A 23,100-nucleotide genomic window follows, 5' to 3' on the forward strand; every position below is an offset into this window, starting at 1 on the left:
ATCCACAAAACACATGTGGACTGGTTGGGCAAATTCCCACGCACCGTCCAGGATCCCCCAAGGATATAGAGCTGGTCCAGTGTTCCACGGCCAGGATGAAAACCACATTGTTCCTCCTGAATCTGAGGTTCAACAATCCGATGGACCCTCCTCTACAGAACCCCTGAATATACCTTACCAGGAAGGCTCAGGAGTGTGATCCTCCTGTAGTTGGAACACAACCTGCGTTCCCCCATTTTAAATAAGGGGACCACCACCCCGGTCTGCCAGTCCAGTGGGACTGCCCCCGATGTCCACGCGATATTGCAGAGCCACGTCAGCCAACTCAGCCCCACAACATCCAGAGCCTTAAAGAACTCCGGGCGGATCTCATCCACCCCTGGAGCCTTGCCACAGAGGAGCTTTTTAACCACCTCAGTGACCTGAGCACCAGAGATTTGAGAGGCCATCCCAAAGTCCCCAGACTCTGCTTCCTCACTGGAAGATGTGTCGGTGGGATTGAGGAGGTCTTTGAAGTATTCTGCCCACCGATCCACAACATCCTGAGTAGAGGTCAGCAGCACACCATCCCCACTATAGGTAGTGTTTGTAGTGCACTGCTTTCCCCCCTTGAGGCGCCGGAGGGTGGACCAGAATCTCCTCGAAGCTGTACGGAAGTCTTGCTCCATGGTCTCACTGAACTCCTCCCATGCCCGGGTTTTTGCCTTGGTGACCACCCGAGCCACATTCCACTTGGACTGCCGGTACCCGTCAGCTGCCTCTGGAGTCCCACAGGCCAAAAAGACCTGACAGGACTCTTTCTTCAGCTTGACAGCATCCCTAACCGTTGGTGTCCACCAGTGGGTTCGGGGGTTGCCACCACGACAGGCACCAACGATCCTGCGACCACAGCTCCTGTTGGCCGCCTCAACAATGGAGGCACGGAACAGGGTCCATTCAGACTCAATGTCCCCCGCCACCCACGGAACATTTTGGAAGTTCTTTCGGAGGTGGGAATTGAAGCTCCTTCTGACAGGAGACTCTGCCAGACGTTCCCAGCAGACCCTCGCGATACGTTTGAGCCTGCCTGGTCTGACCGGCATCCTCCCCCACCATTTGAGTCAACTCACCACCAGGTAGTGGTCAGTTGACAGCTCAGCCCCTCTCTTCACCCGAATGTCCAAGACATGCGGCCGCAGCTCAGATGAAACAACAACAACAAAGTCCATCATCAAGCTGCGGCCTAAGGTATCCTGGTGCCAAGAGCACATATGGACACCTTTATGTCTGAACATGGTGTTCATTATGGACAATCCATGAATGGCACAGAAGTCCAATAACAAAACATCACTCGAATTCAGATCAGGGGGCCGTTCCTCCCAACCACACCTCTCCAGGTCTCACTGTCATTGCCCACGTGAACGTTAAGTCCCCCAGCAGAACGAGGGAGTCACCGGAAGGAGCGCTTTCCAGCACCCCCTCCATGGTGTCCAAAAAGGGTGGGTAGTCTGAACTGTAGTTTGGTGCATAAGCAAAGACCACAGTCAGAATCCGTTCCCCCCACACGTAGGCGAACGGAGACTACCCTCTCATTCACTGGGGTAAACCCCAACGTACAGGCACCAAGATGGGGGGCAACTAGTATGCCCACCCCTGCTCGGCGCCTCTCAGTGGGAGCAACTCCAGAGTGGTAGAAAGTCCAACCCATCTCAAGGAAACTGGTTCCAGAGCCAGAGCCATGTTTTGAGGTGAGTCAGACTATATCTAATCAGAACCTCTCAACCTCACACACCACCTCAGGCTCCTTCCCCACCAGAGAGGTGACATTCCAAGTGCCAAGAGCCAGCTTCTGTAGCCGAGGATCAGACCGCCAAGGTCTCCGCCCTCGACTACCACCCGTCACACACTGCGCCCGACCCCTTTGGCCCCTCCCATGAGTGGTGAGCCAATGGGAAGGGGGACCCACGTTTCCTCTTCGGGTGTGCCCGACCGGGCTTCACGAGTAAAAGCCCGGCCACCAGGCGCTCGCTAAAGTGTCCCACCTCCAGAGGGGGCCCCAATGACCAACGTCCGGGCAAGGGAACACGGTTTCCATTTATATAATTCATTAAACGAGGTCTTTGGGCTGTTCTTTGTCTGATCCCTCACCTAGGACCTGTTTGCCATGGGTGACCCTACCAGAGGCAGAAAGCCTCAGACAACTTAGCTCCTAGGATCACAGAGACACTAAAACCCCTCCACCACGGTAAGGTGGCAGCCCAGGGAGATTACAGATTTATATAAATTGAGTAATAATAGTGGTGAAAATAAAACAAACTTTAGCAATTCTGATTCCTTTTGGTTAGAAGGATAAAATCTTTTCCTGAGCCTTTCGAACATCGCTGGTCTAATGCCTCACTGATCTTTTACTCATTAGGGGAAATAGATTCTCATGAGGTAAGGAACTTTTAGCTCATTGATTTTGGTCAGCACCTCTCAATGCTGAAGTTATGTTACGTCCTCTATCATAGTATTTATTTATACATGTGGCTATGCAGTGTTTCCCCTACATAGGCTCAGGCATGGCGTGGCGCCACAGCTATGAATGTAACACCTCCGCCGGACAACTTAGATCTATACGAGCCACCGATCTATATATATATATACATACATACATATATGTATATACATACATACATACACATATATATATATATATACATACATACATACATATACATACATACATATATATATGTATGTATATATATATATACATATATATATATATGTATGTATGTATGTATATATATATATATATATATATATATATATATATATATATACATATATATATATACATACATATATATATACATACATACATATATATACATATATATATATACCTACATACATATATATACATATATCAGAGGAATTTCAACAGCCACACTGTGGTGGCAATCCGGTTCTTTTGAATTTATTTAATTAAAAATCAAATCGTGGTACAACTCAGTCAAAAAACTGTGTTGCCTCCTAGCGCTCCAACTCCCATCTACTCAAAAAAAAATAAATAAATAAAAAAACAACAACAAAACCTTCTATACAAGGAATTATGGGATACAGGAAGCCCAAAATACAAAGAAAATGTTTCTGAATCTAACACTTCTACATTCTATGATTTTAACTTAAATGTTGCATTTTTTATGAAATTATATTTTTTTAAATCACAAATATGCACTTTTTAAAACTTATTCACTAATATATCTAAATAAATTAGCAACTAATTGGCTCTTACACACACTTTACAAAAGCTTGCTACGCCCAAGCGCGTATACACATTCTCCTCCTCCTCCACTCCCCTGCTCTCACAGATGGACTTTTTGTCCCCGTCAATAACACCTTCAAAATAATCCATTATGTCTTGCGTGAACTGTAATGTGACCGTTTAAATCTGTCTTGTCTCTAAATCTTTGACCACAGGTCTCACAGGAAAACAGGTTTTTCTCTTGTGTGGACTTTCATGTGAAAGTCTAAGTCCCGTTTATAGGCATATTTTCGACCACAGAGCCCACAGAGAAAAGGTTTTTCTCCTGTGTGGACTCTTATGTGACTGTTTAAATTTCCCTTTCGGCTAAATCTTTTACCACAGGTCTCACAGGCAAAAGGGTTTTCTCCTGTGTGGACTCTAACGTGATAGTTTAAAGTTGTCTTTTGGCTAAATCTTTGACCACAGGTCTCACAGACAAAAGGTTTTTCTCCTGTGTGGACTCTTATGTGACAGTTTAAATTTCCCTTTCGGCTAAATCTTTTACCACAGGTCTCACAGGCAAAAGGGTTTTCTCCTGTGTGGACTCTAACGTGATAGTTTAAAGTTGCCTTTTGGCTAAATCTTTGACCACAGGTCTCACAGACAAAAGGTTTTTCTCTTGTGTGGACTCTCACGTGATAGTTTAAAGCTGCCTTTTGGCTAAATCTTTGAGCACAGAGCTCACAGGCGAAAGGTTTTTCTCCTGTGTGGACTTTCATGTGAAAGTCTAAGACTTGTTTACAGGCAAATCTTCGATCACAGGTCTCACAGACAAAAGGTTTTTCTCCTGTGTGGACCCTCGTGTGAATGTTTAAAGTTGCCTTTTTGCAAAATCTTTTACCACAGGTCTCACAGGCAAAAGGTCTTTCTCCTGTGTGGACTCTTACATGATTATTTAGAACTGCTTTATAGTCAAATCTTTTACCACAGGTCTCACAGGCAAAAGGTTTTTCTCCTGTGTGGACTCTCATGTGAACGTTTAAAGCTGCCTTTTGGCCAAATCTTTTACCACAGGACTCACAGACAAAAGGTTTTTCTCCTGTGTGGATTCTCATGTGAACATTTAAATGACACATTGCACTAAATCTTTTACCACAGTCATCACAACTAAATGATTTCAGCTTTTTCTGGACTCTCTTGCATGAGTATACATGTTGCTTCACTCCAACACATTTCTTTTTGACCAAACAGCTTGAAGACCTTATTGCTGAATGACCTGACACTCTCACATGTTTCTGGAGAGACCTCTTGTGGACAAATTGTTTACCACACTCAGGGCAGCTAAAGGACTTGTTGACAGTCCTAACATGTGTATCAGAAGACCTGCTTTCATTCCAGTCACTGTCTTCTTCTCCAGTTTCAGACCCAGAGTCTGACAGCTCAGAGTCTAGATTCACATCATCACCCTCTTCATCATCTCCACTCATTTCAGTTTCTGAAGAATCAGATGTCTCTTCATGAGGGTTCAGATCTGGGTTCCTGCTAGTTTCTGCTCTTCCACCAGTTTCTGCTGTCATCTGGTGAGCTGAGCTGTTGGTTGGAACTTCTTTGTCTTCTACTTGCTGCTGATGAAGCTGTGAGAACAGAGGTTTCTCTTCATCATCCTCACTCTTTATAGAAGCCAATGTGAATGGAAACCTGGCAGCATCAGTTTTCTCCTCCAAATGGAGTTGCTTTCCCTCCAGGCTGGTCCAGTTTTGTTCTTTTTCCTCCTTTATGTGGAGGTGTTCTGGGTCTTTCTGGTCCACACCTGCACTCTGTTCCTCAGGAGCTTCTTCTTTAACCAGCACCAGCTGTTGAAAATCTGTAGGAAACACAGAAACATGATGTGAATTACCGATCGATAGAACTTCACATTCACACTTACTCTCACCTAAAGGATTAGTAATAACACTTGTTCAACTTCTCCTTAATGCAATTATCTAATCAACCAATCACATGGCAGTCACATCAATGCGTTTAGGGGTGTGGACCTGGTCAAGACCATCTCCTGAACTCCAAACTGAAGGTCAGAATGGGAAAGAAAGGTGATTTAAGCTATTTTGAGCGTGGCATGGTTGTTGGTGCCAGACGGGCCGGTCTGAGGATTTCACAATCTGCTCAGTTACTGGGATTTTCACCCACAACCATTTCTAGGGTTTACAAAGAATGGTGTGAAAAGGGAAAAACATCCAGTATGCGGCAGTCCTGTGGGCCAAATGTCTTGTTGATGCTAGAGGTCAGAGGAGAATGGGCCGACTGATTCACGCTGATAGAAGAGCAACTTTGACTGAAATAACCACTCGTTACAACCGAGGAATGCAGCAAAGCATTTGTGAAGCCACAACACGCACAACCTTGAGGCGGATGGGCAACAACAGCAGAAGACCCCACCGGGTACCACTCATCTCCACTACAAATAGGAAAAAGAGGCTACAATTTGCACCAGCTGACCAAAACTAGACAGTTGAAGACTGGAGAAATGTTGCCTGGTCTGATAAATCTCCATTTCTGTTGAGACATTCAAATGGTAGAGTCAGAATTTGGTGTAAACAGAATGAGAACATGGATCCATCATGCCTTGTTACCACTGTGCAGGCTGGTGGTGGTAGTGTAATGGTGTGGGAGATGTTTTCTTGGCAAATTTTAGGCCCATTAGTGCCAACTGGGCATGGTTTAAATGCCACTACACTCAGCTTCAAGGGCTGATTTATATATAAAATAAACAATCAATGATGAACAGGGGTCTGCTTCTAGACCTGCAGAAAAGGGACACACAACAATACAACAGGAGCAAGCTATCACTACGTCAACTTAAAGAAATATAAAATCAAAATTGTTTTACTGAACAATCACACTATAATAAATCACAGTGCATTAAATGTCAACCACAGCCTTAAGACGTGTTGAACATGCCCAAGTCCATACTTATGAGAGCACCATGTGAGCACCTGTGTGTGTACACGCGCTTGTACAGGTCCTTCTCCAAAAATCAACATATTGTGATAAAGTTCATTATTGTCTGTAATTTACTGATAATTATTAGATTTTCATATATTAGATTCATTACACACAACTGAAGTAGTTCAAGCTTTTTATTGTTTCTAATATTGATGAGTTTGGCATACATCTCATGAAAACCCAAAATTCCTATCTCAAAAAAATTTGCATTTCATGAAAAGGTTCTCTAAACGAGCTATTAACGTAATCATCTGAATCAACTAATTAACTCTAAACACCTGCAAAAGATTCCTGAGCCTTTTAAAAACTCCCAGCCTGGTTCATTACTCAAAACCGCAATCATGGGTAAGACTGCCGACCTGACTGCTGTCCAGAAGGCCATCGTTGACACCCTCAAGCAAAAGCGTAAGACACAGAAAGAAACTTCTGAACAAATAGGCTGTTCCCAGAGTGTTGTATCAAGGCACCTCAGTGGGCGCAGTGGGATGGAAAGTGTGGCAGAAAACGCTGCACAACAAGAAGAGGTGACCGGACCCTGAGGAAGATTGTTGAGAAGGACCGATTCCAGACCTTGGGGGACCTGCGGAAGCAGTGGACGGAGTCCGGAGTAGAAACATCCAGAACCACTATGTACAGGTGTGTGCAGGAAATGGGCTACAGGTGCCGCATTCCCCAGGTCAAGCCACTTTTGAACCAGAAACAGCGGCAGAAGCGCCTGACCTGGGCTACAGAGAAGCAGCACTGGACTGTTGCTCAGTGGTCCAAAGTACTTTTGTCGGATGAAAGCAAATTTTGCATGTCATTCGGAAATCAAGGTGCCAGAGTCTGGAGGAAGACTGGGCAGAGGGAAATGCCAAAATGCCTGAAGTCCAGTGTCAAGTACCCACAGTCAGTGATGGTCTGGGGTGCCATGTCAGCTGCTGGTGTTGGTCCACTGTGTTTTATCAAGGGCAGGGTCAATGCAGCTAGCTATCAGGAGATTTTGGAGCACTTCATGCTTCCATCTGCTGAAAAGCTTTATGGAGATGAAGATTTCATTTTTCAGCACGACTTGGCACCTGCTCACAGTGCCAAAACCACTGGTAAATGGTTTACTGACCATGGTATTACTGTGCTCAATTGGCCTGCCAACTCTCCTGACCTGAACCCCATAGAGAATCTGTGGGATATTGTGAAGAGATAGTTGAGAGAAGCAAGACCCAACACTCTGGATGAGCTTAAGCCGCTATCGAAGCATCCTGGGCCTCCATAACACCTCAGCAGTGCCACAGGCTGAATGCCTCCATGCCACGCCGCACTGAACCAGTCATTTCTGCAAAAGGATTCCCGACCAAGTATTGAGTGCATAACCGAACATAATTATTCGAAGGTTGACTAGTTTGTATTAAAAACACTTTTCTTTTATTGGTCGGATGAAATATGCTAATTTTTTTAGATAGGAATTTTGGGTTTTCATGAGCTGTATACCAAAATCATCAATATTAGAAACAATAAAAGGCTTGAACTACTTCAGTTGTGTGTAATGAATCTAATATATATGAAAGTCTAATGTTTATTAGTACCTTACAGACAATAATGAACTTTATCACAAAATGCTAATTTTTTGAGAAGGATGTGTAAGGTTTCTTTATAGGAGCATCCAATAGAAAGTGTGAGGGGCCACAGATCTGGCCCCCAAAGATGTGTAGGAGGAGCTCCAAGTCCCAGAGATCCAGGAGCTCCCCAGAACACAGGGACCCCAGGGAGACTGCAACCAGAAAAGCACCTGCCCCCCTCGAGAGGCGCAGAGGATTGCCCTGGTGGGCCACAAACAGCAGCCGGCAGAGTCCCGGGAGATATCAATGGCAAGCCCACAGGCCCGCCCACAGCCTCCCACCCCCTTGCCGGCCGAGCCTGGAACCCAGCGACCCGGGACCCAGCAGAGCCCAGGGACGCGGATCCCACCAGGCAGCCACTGGGATTGATCAGGCCGACGCCAAAAATCTTAAACCCCCTGACCTGGGAGCCACGAACACTCAGGCAGACCAAGGCACCAAACTCCACACCAAGTGTGGCAGGGGGAGGGGAGACGAAGATGTATAGCATCAAAAGAAGTCCCAGGAGAGGGGAGGAGTCAAAGGCCCCACCTGACATAAACAGTCATACACAAACACAGTCACACACTCCCTCCCTCAATCTCACACATACAACCTAAGACTTAAAAAAATGCACGCCGAACACCTACTCATGCTCCCCATACACACCCTATTCACTCTGGTCCCGGTACTGCTGCACAAAGGGTACAACCATCACCGGTTCCCAGAGTTCGACCCTTTTTGCTGAGGTGCTGATGAGCAGGCTCCCCCGCCAAATGCTGAGAAAAGAAACCCACCACCCCAGACCCCAACCAGATGACCAGATCCCCCTACTGCAGAATCCCACAGAGCTGCACTGCACAGGCCTTCAGTAATCTGGGGCTGACACCATCTGGACCTGCAGCCTTGTTCCTGTTCAGTCTCTCCAGCTGCCTCTTCACCTGACTTCTAGAGACAGATAAGGTAAACACATAAGGTAAACACATGACACATTGTCACTCATCCAATCAGAACTTCCTTTCTGTTCCTTTCTGGCAGAGTTCTGTAGTGTTTATTTAATCTGTCCACTCCGATTAGCTAAGAAATAAAAACAACTAAGCTTAATAAAACAGAACAACGCCATTTTAACTTCAGTTTCAACGTAGTTCCAACTGAGTTCCAACGAAGCTCTTCAACCAGCTCTCAAATCCATCATCGCTAAGTGAAGTACAGACTGGCCAGCTGTATTTTCTACTTTTAAGCTTCTGTCGTTTCATCAACAAGACGACGGTTCCTTCAGAATAAAAGCTGAACTCGCTACTTGACGCGGACATCTGCCTTTACTACCGGGAGTCTATCCGTAGACTGGTTTGTCGTGCTGCAGAAGCTGTGCTATCAGTTTGAGCACCGAAGGAGGGTCCGAGTCGACCTGGCATTCCTGATCTAACCACGGGAGTCTCCGAAACGGTACGTAGATCCGGCACAGATGGCGTCTCATGTCCGTGCTCCTGAAGTCCTCGTGGTTAGTTAGTCAAAACAACATCTTACACCCAGACTCGCCTGCATCAGCTGGAGATTCTGAACTGACACACACACACACCAACACTTCAGCATCCAAATCCATATGCATCCATCATAGAGAGTTAATCCTGGTGATTGTTTCGAATAATAATTATAAAATTAAATATTCGTAAACGTCCTATCTCTCTCTTTTCTTGTCTCTAAGTCAATACAAAGTGTTTGAATAAAACTCCCTGAAGTAAAATCAAGCTCTTCTGATTATAAGGGCCCAGTCCATAGATTAATCTCTGGATGTAATAAAAGTGTAAGAATATACTAACTATATTCCGCTACACTTAAAACTGAAGATTTACCTCCTACTTCCTCATCACCGTCGTCTTTACTTGACTGAATTGCTTCTGCTGCTCCACTGCATGTGTGCTGTGACGATGGCTCCACCCCCCGAGGAGTGGAGCCACACAACATGAGTTCACAAAGCTGGCGCCATCTGCTGGATAGGTAGCGCAATATCGGCCATATCGGCCGTCTTTTTGGCCGATAGCCGATAGTGTTAATGACCCCTATATCGGCCGGCCGATATATCGGTCGGACCCTAGAGGTAACTGTGGCAGCAGCATCTCCTGACTTGGTTGAAGACAAATTTGTAGAACCAGAAGAGTCCATGACTGAGTTAGAGGACAAAAGAGCTGGCGTTTGACAGGAAAATGTTGGATCAGAGGAGGATGGGATGTCTGATTGGCTGGAGACAGGCGAGGAGGATGCTGGGTTTGTTCCTGAACTGAACCTATTGAAGAACTTGTTCAGTTCATTGGCTGTGTCCAGGCTGCCATCTGTGCAGTCCTGGACCAGCCCTGATGTCCCTGACCAGACATCTCTGATATTGTTCCTCTGTAGTTTGTTCTCCAGCTTCTTCCTGTATGCCTTCTTAATGTCTCTGACCTTGATCTTCAGTTGCTTCTGTATTGGAACGCCCAGAAAGGGTCAGTTTTCACCTATATATTGACCTACATGGTGAACCTTTAATTCACAGAAATATATCCACTTTCGGTGTGGATTTCTAATATTCTAAACCCAAAAGATTCTGCAGTCCTTGTTGACATGTCATGAAGACAAGATTGTCAACCTAGGTCTCCAAACAAAGGCTGTCCTCTTATCGAGTGCTGGATTCCTCACTGTGAATAAAAAGTGAACTTTTGCAAGAAGTTAAATAATCATATTGATGAATGAAAAGGTGTTAAGTGAAATGTTTGAATAATCTGTGGATAAATCAATGAGGTTGAATTGAATAGTGTCTTACAATGATACTTTGCAGATCGTATTATCAGTGTGTTTGATTTGACAAGCTAATCATTATTTACTATCATCTTCATATGACACCGGTTAAGGTTAAGGTCACGGCACATAGTTTTTATCCACAAAATCATAACCTCTTTGTAACTGAGGAAGATGTGTTTCTGAGGGATTGTTTGGTAAAACCTCCTAACATGGCAGACACTGATTTGCTGGAATGTGCCAGAAATCATAAAGGATATAATAAAACAAGAATCACTTCCCGAGTGATTCAGTTTCGAGCAGAATTCCGGAGTGGCCAATTCGGACTAAACTTTTTGAACCATCACCTCTCTTTTGACACGCAGTCAAAACCTGCAGCTCAACAGATGACACAGCAACGGTTCCTTGAGTAGGGATGGGTACCTTTGACATTTGAATCGATCCGGTACTAATTCCCGGTACCTACGAAACGATACCGGTACTTAACGGTACCAATTTTCGATACTTTTGAATGTTTATTATTTTAATTCTCTTTTATAATTAAATATATATTTTTCTCAATATATAACAATATTTGATGAATATCACGGTAAATAACATACAACTGTTTGTATTTTAACATTGTCCTTGTAGTTTTATAAGCTGATAATTAAACTGAAGCAAACATCTTTGCTGTGAACTAAATTTACTGTGTATCTTCATTCCTTTTACCGTCCTTTTTCAATTGATTTTTCCTACTGGGAAGATAGAATTTCCGAGGAGAAAGCGAACGCACCATTAGCTGATAACAATGGTAGCAATGGAAGCTAACATACCAAGCTAACGTGATCTTAAACAGTATATTTAGCTGCTGGAGCAGATTAAAACAATGATGCCTCACACTTAGATCGTTGTCACTGGTTTCGTCTTCACCCGTCACATTTAGTAAAGTGAAGCCAAACTTTAGAGCGCGTTCATGTTCTTCTAGTCGGGAATTCGGAGTTCCGAGGAGAAAGCGAACACACCATTAGCGAAACGGAAACTAACGTATCAAGCTAATTATATTTACCTACCGGAGCAGTTTACGATGAGGATGTCTCACTTAGTCGCTGGTTTCATCATCACCCAGTTACCCATCACATTTAGTGAAGTTGACCCAAGCTTTAGCCTGCGTTCTTCTACCATGCTGCTCTGTTTACAACTGGTTCGCAGTGAGCAACGACAAAACGCTCTTGCGCATGCGCAGCTGTCTTGGCGAGTTCTCGTTATGATGGACGGGTACCGAAACGAGGCACCGTTTGAAATGACGTGAATCGGTGCTCGGTCGGTACTATGGAATTCGATAGGTACCTTAAAAAGTACCGAATTCGGTACCCATCCCTATCCTTGAGAACAAACAGCCGTTTTAGACATACAAGCCTTCCAAACTGTTGTGACCTGGAGAAATCTCTGGAATGAACTGGTCGCACTGCGGTTAGTCTATGGGCCTCGGTGCCTTGGGGTCAGCAAACCTCCCGACATTTCGGATCCAAAAGGGGTCTCCATCAGGGTATGTAGACACAACAAGATGGCGCCATGATGCTGCTTTATTAATAATCAACTCTTTAGCTTATGGCAGACAACAAATTCTTTTATACCCAGAATTCACAATTTCTTTCAGATACAAAGGTTCTGACAAACATCTCACACATCACACTTCACTTCACACATACATTCCATCACACATCATGATTTAGTGCTTGTCATGTATTATTCAATAGTTTAGAAAGAATAAAGTATAATTTAACTATATACTTGACTGTCTGAATTAATACGAAGTGTACTTATGGTCCCTGAACAAGCAAAGAATCCTAAATTCTTCTGATTAAACATTCACAGATCAGTCAGGTTGATATTCCATATTTATATGGAATTATCACATCTTATTGATCATAAACAAATTGTAGCATTATATCACTACACCTTTGATCCTAGGCGTTGATCTTTTGAGGCTTAGTGCTTGTCATGTTTTATTCAATAGTTTAGAAAGAATAAAGTATAATTTAACTATATACTTGACTGTCTGAATTAATACGAAGTGTACTTATGGTCCCTGAACAAGCAAAGAATCCTAAATTCTTCTGATTAAACATTCACAGATCAGTCAGGTTGATATTCCATATTTATATGGAATTATCACATCTTATTGAACATAAACAAATTGTAGCATTATATCACTACACCTTTGATCCTAGGTGTTGATCTTTTGAGGTGCCTTAAAGCTTTTATCTATCTGGAAAGGGGGGGAACATTAGGCGGGTATAGAAGACCCCCTGCCCGTCGTTTTGCCTCCTGACCTTGACTGCCTTGCGGTTGGTGACTCTGAGCATGGGGAAACCACATGCTCCCCGCCAAGCTCAGAACCTCCACCACAACCACAGCTTCCTTCAGAGCAGCCCTCTGATGTTCTCTCTCACATTGAACAAGTCGTGGACCAAGCCGTGTCACGGTCCGTGGTGAGCCTCCTGCATGTAACCTGTTTTCTCTGAGTATTGTTTCAGGTGGGCGTGTCTGAGAGCCACCAGCTGCATCTGATCTCGTCATCAAGGCCCAGGGGATTTAAGGAGCAGTGTGACACTTCACCATGCCGGTTGATTGCTCAGTTTTGGGTAGCTCTAGCCTCTGACCCGTTTTTGATCCTGTATTTTTTTCTAGTTCCAGTTTGTTACCAGATCTTGAGAAATATTTGCTGGATTTCCTGTCGACCAAAAAAGACCCTGACTACTCTTCCCTGCTCTGCTCCAGGTTTCACTCCACACTCCACCATCTCAATACCAGCTCGAATTCCTGCACTTCATATCACACTGTCTCCACCCCTGCCCGCCCGCTCTCAGCCGCTCACCTGCACCCATTCACTTAATAATAAAGAACGTTTTACTTACTGGCTGGTTTCTTGTGATGATTCTGCATGTCATGGGTCAGGAAACTCTCACCCAACATGACAGAATCATCCGGCCATAACATTGACCCCGTTGCAGAATCCAACCCGTCCTATAATGCTCCACTCGCTGTTTCAGAGATACTCACACGCCATGAACACGTCATCCTTGGCTTACTGGAGTAAGTCTCCGACTCCCACCGACGAGTACTCCAGATGGAAACTATGTTACGCAATCTCACTACTCACTTAACTCCCCCGGAACCTTCAGTTCAGCAGCCTCCAGTTTCTCCTCCGTCCGCACTTCCGGTTCCGCCTCCTGCCGTAAACTTCCGGAAACCCAACTCTCCCCATTTAGACATCTATTCCGGTGAGTTCGGCAAATGCTGCAGATTTCTTTTTAATTGCCAGTCAGTTTTTGAAAGAACGCCTGAAGCCTTCACATTAGATTCAGTAAAGATTTCTTATATTATCGGGCTGCTCCGTGGTAAGGCTTTAGATTGGGCTGAAGCCAAGAGCCATGACTCCAGTTTTCTGCGCGGTCCGCTCTCACAATTCCTGACTGAATTTAATCAAACGTTTGATCATTCTGAGTCCCCAGCTGAGGTAGCAAAAAAGGTGTGGAATCTCCGTCAGGGAAACCAAACGGTAGCCGATTTCGCAATAGAATTCCGCACGCTGGCAGCAACTTTCTCACTCGATCGTGGTTCATTACTGGGAGCATTCACCCAGGGATTAAATGACCGTCTCCAGGATCAGTTGGCATTATGCCAGGAACCCCCCGACCTAGAAGCCCTTATAGCCCTGACCATAAGAATCGAAAAACGCCTCAAGGAGCATTCTAAGGGTTCTAGGAAGCCATATTTTTCACTAACTCAGACCAGAACTACTCAGACACCAGTTGCATCATCTTCTGGAGACGAGCCTTTGCAGATCGGCAGAACCCAGTTAAGCCAACAGGAGCGGCAACGTTGTTTCTCCGCTAACCTTTGCCTCTATTGTGGTCAGCCGGGGCACAGAATCTCGAACTGTGGATTACGGTTAAAAGGGCAAGCCCACCAGTAGTTCCAGGATTACTGGTGGGTGGTAATGGTGGCCCTAATTCCTGGTGTATGCTTTCATGTACTGTGATGTACAACCAAAGAAGTCGTGTGTTGAAGGCTTTACTGGATTCTGGATGTGAACGTAACATGCTGGACAAATCAGTCGTTCAAGATCTGGACATCCCCACTATTCCCCTTCCGACTCCTCTACGAGCATCATCCCTGGATGGCAACACTCTCACTACCATAACCCACCAGACCGTGCCAGTCAGCTTACAAGTGTCAGGCAGCCACCAGGAAAGTATCTCCTTTTTCGTTTTTCCTTCTCCTCACTCCCCCGTTGTCCTTGGATATGATTGGTTTAGGGCTGCAACAAACGATTATTTGGATAATCGATTAATCGGATGGGGTCTCGACACGATTAATCGATTAATCGGATTACATGGGGAAATTTTTAAAAACAGCTAGGGAAACGTTATTTCTCTCCCTTCACTTTATTTAACACAACATTATTAGAAAACAGTTCAATAGCAGAAAAACAACATGCCATCACCTAAATTGTCTTATAAGGTGTACAGACAGAGACCCTAAGCTACATCTATCTGTGACCTAAAATGCTTGGTCCAAGTTAAACAGCTTAAGGGCAATTCTCATCTGTTTTGTTTGATCTCATCTGTTGACATTTATTTTAAATGTAATTAAACATAGGCTGTGAATTAATCAAAATTGATCACTATTTCCAAAAATGACTGAAAAAATACCAAATAAAACAAAAGTAAATGAATGCCATCCTCCTTGCGATGATGCCCTGGGCAACTGCCATAAAGTCACATCAAGAAATGCTGCTGATCATTCCAATGATCCCAAATAGACTCACATTAGGCCACATGAAAGCAACTGAACCCAAAAATATATTAACCAGTATATAACTGCACTCTCACACAACACGCCTGCAGCAACAGTTAGGACTCCTCCCTCCCTTTTAAAAGCGTTTTTGCTTCTGAGGACATTGTGGTTGTAAAACCACATGCTAGTAGTCTGGCCCCGGTGTGATCAACCAGTTTCTGCGGGAATGTGACGGCGGAACCAGGGCCAGATTAACACTTTGTTGTACCCTGGGCAACAATATTCAAGGGCTCCATCATCACGACCCAAGGATCACCATAATGTGGTCACATACAGAATATTTTACTGTAATATGCAGTAAATATACTCAATACTTGAATGCCTGACAACACGTAACCCGCCCAGAGTAACCTTTGACCCACCTCGTGTGGACTGACCAATGAGGAGAGGGTCTTAACTTGAGGCCCTCTCTTCATTGGTCAGTCTGCATGAGACTGACTCTCAACTGACGTTCAGTCATAGGCAGCGAAGCGTCTCTGTGCAGTGCAAAAGCCCGGGTGGACAGTTTGTTTAATGTAGGGTGATCATATTTCCATTTCCAAACAAGAGGACAGGGGATCTGTGCCTATGACGTCACACTATGGCAACGCCACACAAACCATGTTGGGACCCATTTTTTGTAAGAACTAAATTAATATCAGATGCTGCCAATTAAAGGGCTCTAAAACAATTCATATGTAAATATTTTGCATATTTAATGCAAAATCTAATTTTTCTGCTTTAGTGCTGCAACAAGGTTTTATTAATAATAAATTATTATACCTTTTGTTTTACTACAGCATCGGTACGCTTCCTGTGCACAGATGATTAAGGATGCTTGTTTCAGCTGTGAGATTAGACGATAGGATCAATGAAAAAATAAGTTGTCACACACTCCATGGAAACTTTCAGAGAATCCACAAATAGTGGCTTTCAAATGGTTTTGTTACTTTTTGCAAGTTTAAAAAAGAAGCAGATGAGACAGCATGTCTGATAATTTAGTTTTTCATCTGATAATATTAGAACATGTCAGTAATGTCTGAGGGGCTTTTATAAACACCATATAACTAACACTACTGGAGAGGGCATGAATTACACAGAGGCTTCTGGGGAGCCCAGTTATGGGGGGGGGGGGGGGGGGCATTTTGCCTTGGCCCCCAAAATGTCTTGAAACGGCCCTGGGTGTGTGACTGAGTTTTGAAGGTGATCTGAATTGTATCAGATGTATAAATATGACATGTGTATAACTTATTGTTTTTTACTGGTAAAAACGTGTAGTGGAGATAAATCTACCTACATTTTACTTTTCAACACTTTGTTTTGTTTTCTTGTTTTTATTTAACTATTTTCCTGTCCTGTCTGTCTCTCATCTTCCTGCATCTCCTCTTAATTCTCCAGAAAATCTGTTGCCTGGATTCTTACCTTTTCACCTCATCAGTTACTTTTGAGCAGGTCAAAGGGATCTCCTGACCGAAAAGCGCAGAGCGCGTTTTCGATGCTGCGTGAGGTGACATCACCACAGCACAGGTGATGAGATCCGCAGTAGCGAGCTTCAGGCACAAATAAGACAGAAAATAGAGAACATGTGCGGACATGAACGATCGTGTGCTAATTATAGTTTTTTGGTTGCGCCACTTTGAGAATGGACCGTGCGCTGGAAGCAGCTGCCTGGATCGCTGTGCAACAATGCGGAACCGGTTCGCAGCAGCGCAAGTCTGCAGGCTCTCCCTCGCGCTGATCTGCCGGTACCGGCTCTCCCTCACGCTGATCTGCCGGCTCTCCCTTGCGCTGATCTGCCGGCTCTCCCTCGCGCTGACCTGCGGCTCTCCCTCGCGCTGATCTGCGGCTCTCCCTCGCGCTGATCTGCCGGCTCTCCCTCGCGCTGATCTGCGGCTCTCCCTCGCGCTGATCTGCGGCTCTCCCTCGCGCTGATCTGCGGCTCTCCCTCGCGCTGATCTGACTTGCTCTGGTCTGCGCGCAACGGCGGGCGGGAAGGGGGGGCGCTTTTGGAAGAGTTGTGCGACACAACGAATCGATGACGCAATTCGTTGCCAACGCTTTTAGTAATCGATTTTCATCGAATTTATAGATTCGTTGTTGCAGCCCTAGATTGGTTGATGACTCATAACCCACAAATAAATTGGAAAACATCCCAAGTTACTGTTTGGAGCTCCCACTGTTTAACTAATTGCCTTCGTTCTGCTTCACCTATCTGTTCAGCACCAACCTCCAAACCAAAAGCCGATTCCCCAGTTCTCCCCGACCTGTCAGGAGTGCCGGAGGAGTACCATGACCTCTCCCTTAAGTTCAGTATGGACCGAGCCTCTTCTCTACCTCCTCACCGACCTTACGACTGTGCCATCGATCTCCTGCCAGGCGCCACACTTCCATCCAGCAGGTTCTATAACCTTTCCAAACCCGAACAGCTCAGCATGTCCACCTATATAAACGAATCCCTTGCATCTGGTATCATCAGACCATCCACTTCACCATTAGGGGCAGTCTTCTTTTTTGTCTCTAAGAAAGATGGCTCACTCAGACCATGCATTGATTACCGAGGGCTCAACCAAATTACCATAAAAAACAAATATCCACTCCCGTTACTGTCATCTACATTTGAACCAGTCCAAGATGCTACCATCTTCACAAAACTGGATCTACGCAACGCTTACCATCTCGTCCGTATCAGGGAAGGCGATGAATGGAAAACCGCATTCAAAACTCCTCTGGGTCATTACGAATACTTAGTCATGCCTTTCGGCCTCACAAATGCCCCCGCAGTGTTCCAATCCCTGGTCAATTCTGTTCTTGGCGACTACCTCAACCAGTTTGTTACCGTCTATTTAGATGACATTCTGATTTTTTCCAGATGCCCTGAAGAACACCGACAACAAGTTAGATGCGTACTTCAACGCCTCCTGTAAAACCGGCTCTATGTGAAGGCAGAAAAATGTGAGTTTCACGTCTCCTCAGTTAAGTTCCTCGGTTTCATCCTTGAGAGCGGGCGGTTGAAGACCGATGCGGAAAAAATCAAGTCAGTTCTCTCCTGGCCTACTCCCACCACACGCAAGCAGCTTCAACGCTTCCTAGGTTTTGCAAACTTTTATCGCCGCTTCATTAAAGACTACAGCCAGACTGCCGCCCCACTCACTCAGCTCACATCCATAAATAAACCCTTTTTTTGGTCCTCCTCTGCTGAAGAGTCCTTCCAAGCCCTAAAAAACAAGTTTACACAAGCACCTATCCTGACCCGTCCCGATACTTCTGCCCAGTTCACCCTGGAGGTTGACGCTTCTGACTCTGGCGTTGGTGCTGTGCTGTCACAGGTTTCCCCCTCAGATCACCGTCTCCACCCATGCGCTTTCTTCTCTCGCCACCTCTCCCCAGCTGAGCGGAACTATGATGTTGGGGATCGGGAATTTCTGGCCATAAAATTGGCCCTGGAGGAGTGGCGACACTGGCTGGAGGGAGCGGAACATCCTATAATCATCTGGACCAACCATAAAAACTTGGCATACTTAAAGGAGGCTAAAAGACTGAATCCACGACAGTCCCGCTGGTCCCTGTTTTTCTGCCGTTTTCAATTTCTCATCTCTTTCAGACCCGGTTCCAAAAACACAAAACCTGACGCCCTGTCCAGACTGTACTCACCCGACAAGGATCCTGAATCAGCTCCTATTCTGCCACCATCCTGCATTGTGGGCGCTGTAGATTGGGACATCACAAGGAGGGTGCAGGAGGCCCAGCAGACTGAACCCAATCCAGGTACCGGTCCACCACAAAAGATTTATGTCCCTACCCGTGTTCGTGGTGACCTGATACATTGGGCCCACACTGCCAAGTTCTCTATTCCCCCTGGAGTAGGCCGCACGTTAGCGTTAATCCGCAGAACTTTCTGGTGGCCCTCCATGTATAAGGACGTCCGTGAGTACATCAGTGCCTGTTCAATTTGTGCCCGAAACAAATGCAGTAATCAACCTCCAGCTGGTCTTCTCTCTCCTCTTCCTGTACCCACTCGCCCATGGTCCCACATAGCTTTGGGTTTTGTTACTGGTTTGCCCTCCTCTAATGGTTTTTCAGTCATTCTCACTATTGTAGATTGTTTCTCCAAATCCTGCCACCTGGTTCCTCTCAAGTCTCTCCCATCCTCTGCCAAAACAGCCAGTCTTGTAATCAAACATGTCTTTCGTCTTCATGGTATTCCAGCAGAGATCCTGTCTGACCGTGGCCCTCAATCCCTGTCCCGTGTATGGAGAGACTTTGCCAACAACCTGGGGGCCTGTGTCGCCCTGAGCTCCGGGTTCCATCCTCAGACAAACCGGCAGTGTGAGAGGATGAATCAGGAGCTCGAAGCCATGTTACGATGTGTGTGTTCCTCCAACCCTTCGGGATGGAGTTCCCAACTGCCCTGGGTGGAATACGCACACAACGCTCACACCTCTGCATCTACAGGTTTGTCCCCATTCGAAACCGTTCTAGGTTACCAGCCCCCTCTATTTCCATCCAGTCAGGACCCTCCTACCACAGCCCCCCAGTTCATTCGCCATGCCAGGCGCACCTGGGCTCAGACCATGGCGGCCCTTCAACGGACAGCTGACCACAACCGCTGTCTAGCAGATCGCCACAGACGACCCGCTCCTGTGTATGTCCCTGGGCAGAAGGTTTGGCTCTCCACCAGGGACATCTGGCTGAGGGACACCAGCAAGAAGTTGGCTCCTCGGTTAATTGGTCCTTATCCTATCACAGACGTCATAAGCCCCTCCACTGTCCGCCTGGCCTTGCCTCCGTCCATGAGAGTCCACCCTGTATTCCATGTCTCCCTGGTGAAGCCTGTTCTGTCCAGTCCCTTGTGTCCTGCCCCCGCTCCTCCTCCACCTGCCCGGCTCGTCGACGGTGGCCTGGTTTATCCGGTCCGTCGTCTCCTTGATGTCCGTCCCCGAGGCAGGGGCCTCCAGTACCTGGTGGACTGGGAGGGGTATGGTCCGGAGGATCGTTCCTGGGTGCCTCGTTCTTTCATCACTGATCCGGATCTCATCAGAGACTTCGAGGCCTCTCGGGCTTCCTCCTCCTCCGCCTCCTACTCCTCTGCTCGGCCGCCAGGTGGCGTCCGTTGGGGGGGGGGGGGGGTTGTTACTGTCACGGTCCGTGGTGAGCCTCCTGCATGTAACCTGTTTTCTCTGAGTATTGTTTCAGGTGGGCGTGTCTGAGAGCCACCAGCTGCAGCTGATCTCGTCATCAAGGCCCAGGGGATTTAAGGAGCAGTGTGACACTTCACCACGCCGGATGATTGCTCAGTTTTGGGTAGCTCTAGCCTCTGACCCGTTTTTGATCCTGTGTTTTTTTCTAGTTCCAGTTTGTTACCAGATCTTGAGAAATATTTGCTGGATTTCCTGTCGACCAAAAAAGACCCTGACTACTCTTCCCTGCTCTGCTCCAGGTTTCACTCCACACTCCACCATCTCAATACCAGCTCGGATTCCTGCACTTCATATCACGCTGTCTCCACCCCTGCCCGCCCGCTCTCAGCCGCTCACCTGCTCCCACCAAGCCTCAGCTCCTACCTCCTCTCTGATTCAACAGTTCCTCCTCCTTCTGGAGCCTTCCTGCTCACCCGGACCTGGCCTAGCCCTTCCAGAGGCTCTCACCACTATCTACATCAGTAAGCTCCACTCCTCAGATTATCCTCATCCTTCCCTCCATATACTCACTCTTCTCCCTCCTCAGAATCCTCTCCTGGAGCCTTGCTGCCAGCCTGCACGTCGTCTGTTCTCGTTCCTCTCATTTAATAATAAAGAACGTTTTACTTACTTGCCGGTTTCTTGTGATGATTCTGCATGTCGTGGGTCAGAAAACTCTGACCCAACATGACAAGCCGATGCTCTTACGAATGAGGTAGAGCGAGAAAAACTACGGCAACTTCTGTTAAATACAAAGACCATCTTTCAGACAACTCCTTGGACTGTGGGTTAACCACTATTCATGAGGTCAGGATTCCTACACCACCACACGCCACGCTGACTTTTGTGCATCAATACAAGATTCCAGTGATGGTTGTACCCTTTGTGCAGTAGTACCGGGACCAGAGTGAATAGGGTATGTATGGAAAGCATGAGTGGATGTCTGTTACACAAAACTCAGAGGACACTAAATTGGTTCAGTCCGCCGGAAGAGACGTGTTAAACAGATTCCTGGATTGCTGTATTGGCTCGGTTTTTGAGCGTTTTAGCCGAAAATAGAAACGCAACTCTAGTTACCTCTTTGTTTGTTTTAATTGTTGTCTGCTTTAATTGTTTGTTTGAATGAGTGAGAGAGTGCCTGGACTTGCTTTATTCTTGTAGAAAGAAGAATATCGCAACTCATTTGCACACACGTCTCACGTATCGGCTGTCAGATTTTTTATACAGGTTGGCTGTCACGCGGTAAATCGAATCCCGCTGTGTTCAGAACAAAGTCGAAGGGCAGGTTCGTAAGTCTAAATCTGACCTCATACCGAAGACAGACGGTGTGACATTTAATTATGGGAAATAAGAACTCACAAACACCTTTGGTAAAGATGGTACATTTATGGAAATGTAACATCCGGGAAATGGGAAAATCATTTGAATGTGGATGAAAATACATCATTTCTCTGGTAATTTGATAACCGCTGATGTGTTATGCTTACAGAGTAACCTTAAAGTTGAGATAGTAAAGGAGAGAAATGAGAAAATTACAATATGAACTTTCAGATTTATGGTTACGAGAAATCACAGAGCGGTGGAGAGAAAGAAAAGAGTTAAAAATGTGGAGCAGAGAAGAAGCACAGCCTGCCACAAACCCAAAAATAACAGCAGCTGGTGCTCGGAATCGCGCTAGGCTACACAATTGTGGTCTGAAGGTTACTGATCTAGAAATAAAGATGGTAAATTAAGCACTGACCAAATTAAAGAAGATACTTCAGCTGAAGGGATCTACCCTAAGGTTGAAGTAGCTGATCTCAGGTTCGGTGTACATGATTTATCTGGTATTTTGGTGACGAATATAATTTAAACTGAACTTTGTCACTTTGGTGGATGAAAGGGAAATGGTTTTAGTAGAACCCCTTGGTTTGAGTATATGTCTGTTTAACAGTACTTCTAGACCAGGATTTGTGGGTGGGCCAAAGAAAAAGTAAGTGGGCACAATAAATGTAATTGAAAACAAGTATATTATGCGTGCGCGGGTGTGTGTGTGTGTGTGTCGCAAGCGTGTCCTTTTTATTGGTTCTGTTAGAACCTGGTTCTGTTAGAACCTTAGAATACGCTGCTTTCTCAGGGAGGTTGGGGCCGCAGGTGAGTTTTATTGTACTGACCCTGGTTTTGGGCTCCCTCAATTAGAACTCGTTTTCTATTTTAAGGTGAAATGAAAATTGTTGTACTTGTTCTTCTGTAATAACACTAACACTTTAACACTCTCCCGTTATATAATTGGTTTAAATACTAGGGCGGAAGATCAATACTGGAGGCCGTCCAGGCATCTATTATTTGGGTCCTATCAGGATTAATTTGCGCCTCTGTCAGCAATGTGGACGGTGGTAACTAGAAAATGATTCTTGTTAGTTGATCAGGCTAACAGAGATTTATCAATTAATCTAATTAATCAACCTTTAAAATGGTTCCTTCCCACGCTAAACAAAGACTTTGTTAGTGCAAAAAAGAGCCTGTTTGAACCAACGAACTGTCATGACCTATAATCCTTAGG

At 45.6% G+C, this 23,100-nt stretch overlaps 2 protein-coding genes across 3 annotated transcripts in view; one reads left to right on the plus strand and one right to left on the minus strand.

Annotated features, from left to right (window-relative positions):
• Nucleotides 1-23,100, plus strand: part of LOC107373102 (zinc finger protein 665) — a 199,017-nt gene that overhangs the window by 80,584 nt on the left and 95,333 nt on the right. The gene's annotated exons all lie outside the window — the stretch shown is intronic.
• LOC107396959 (oocyte zinc finger protein XlCOF6) overlaps nt 2,950-23,100 on the minus strand; it is a 44,326-nt gene continuing 24,175 nt past the window's right edge. The window contains exon 5 of the mRNA XM_070548521.1: nt 2,950-5,075. Coding sequence (XP_070404622.1) covers nt 3,448-5,075 — 1,628 coding nt within the window. The 3' untranslated portion in view covers nt 2,950-3,447. The remainder of the gene's footprint in view (nt 5,076-23,100) is intronic.

The sequence above is a fragment of the Nothobranchius furzeri genome, chromosome 2, assembly GCF_043380555.1.
Source record: "Nothobranchius furzeri strain GRZ-AD chromosome 2, NfurGRZ-RIMD1, whole genome shotgun sequence".
Lineage (NCBI taxonomy): Eukaryota > Metazoa > Chordata > Actinopteri > Cyprinodontiformes > Nothobranchiidae > Nothobranchius > Nothobranchius furzeri.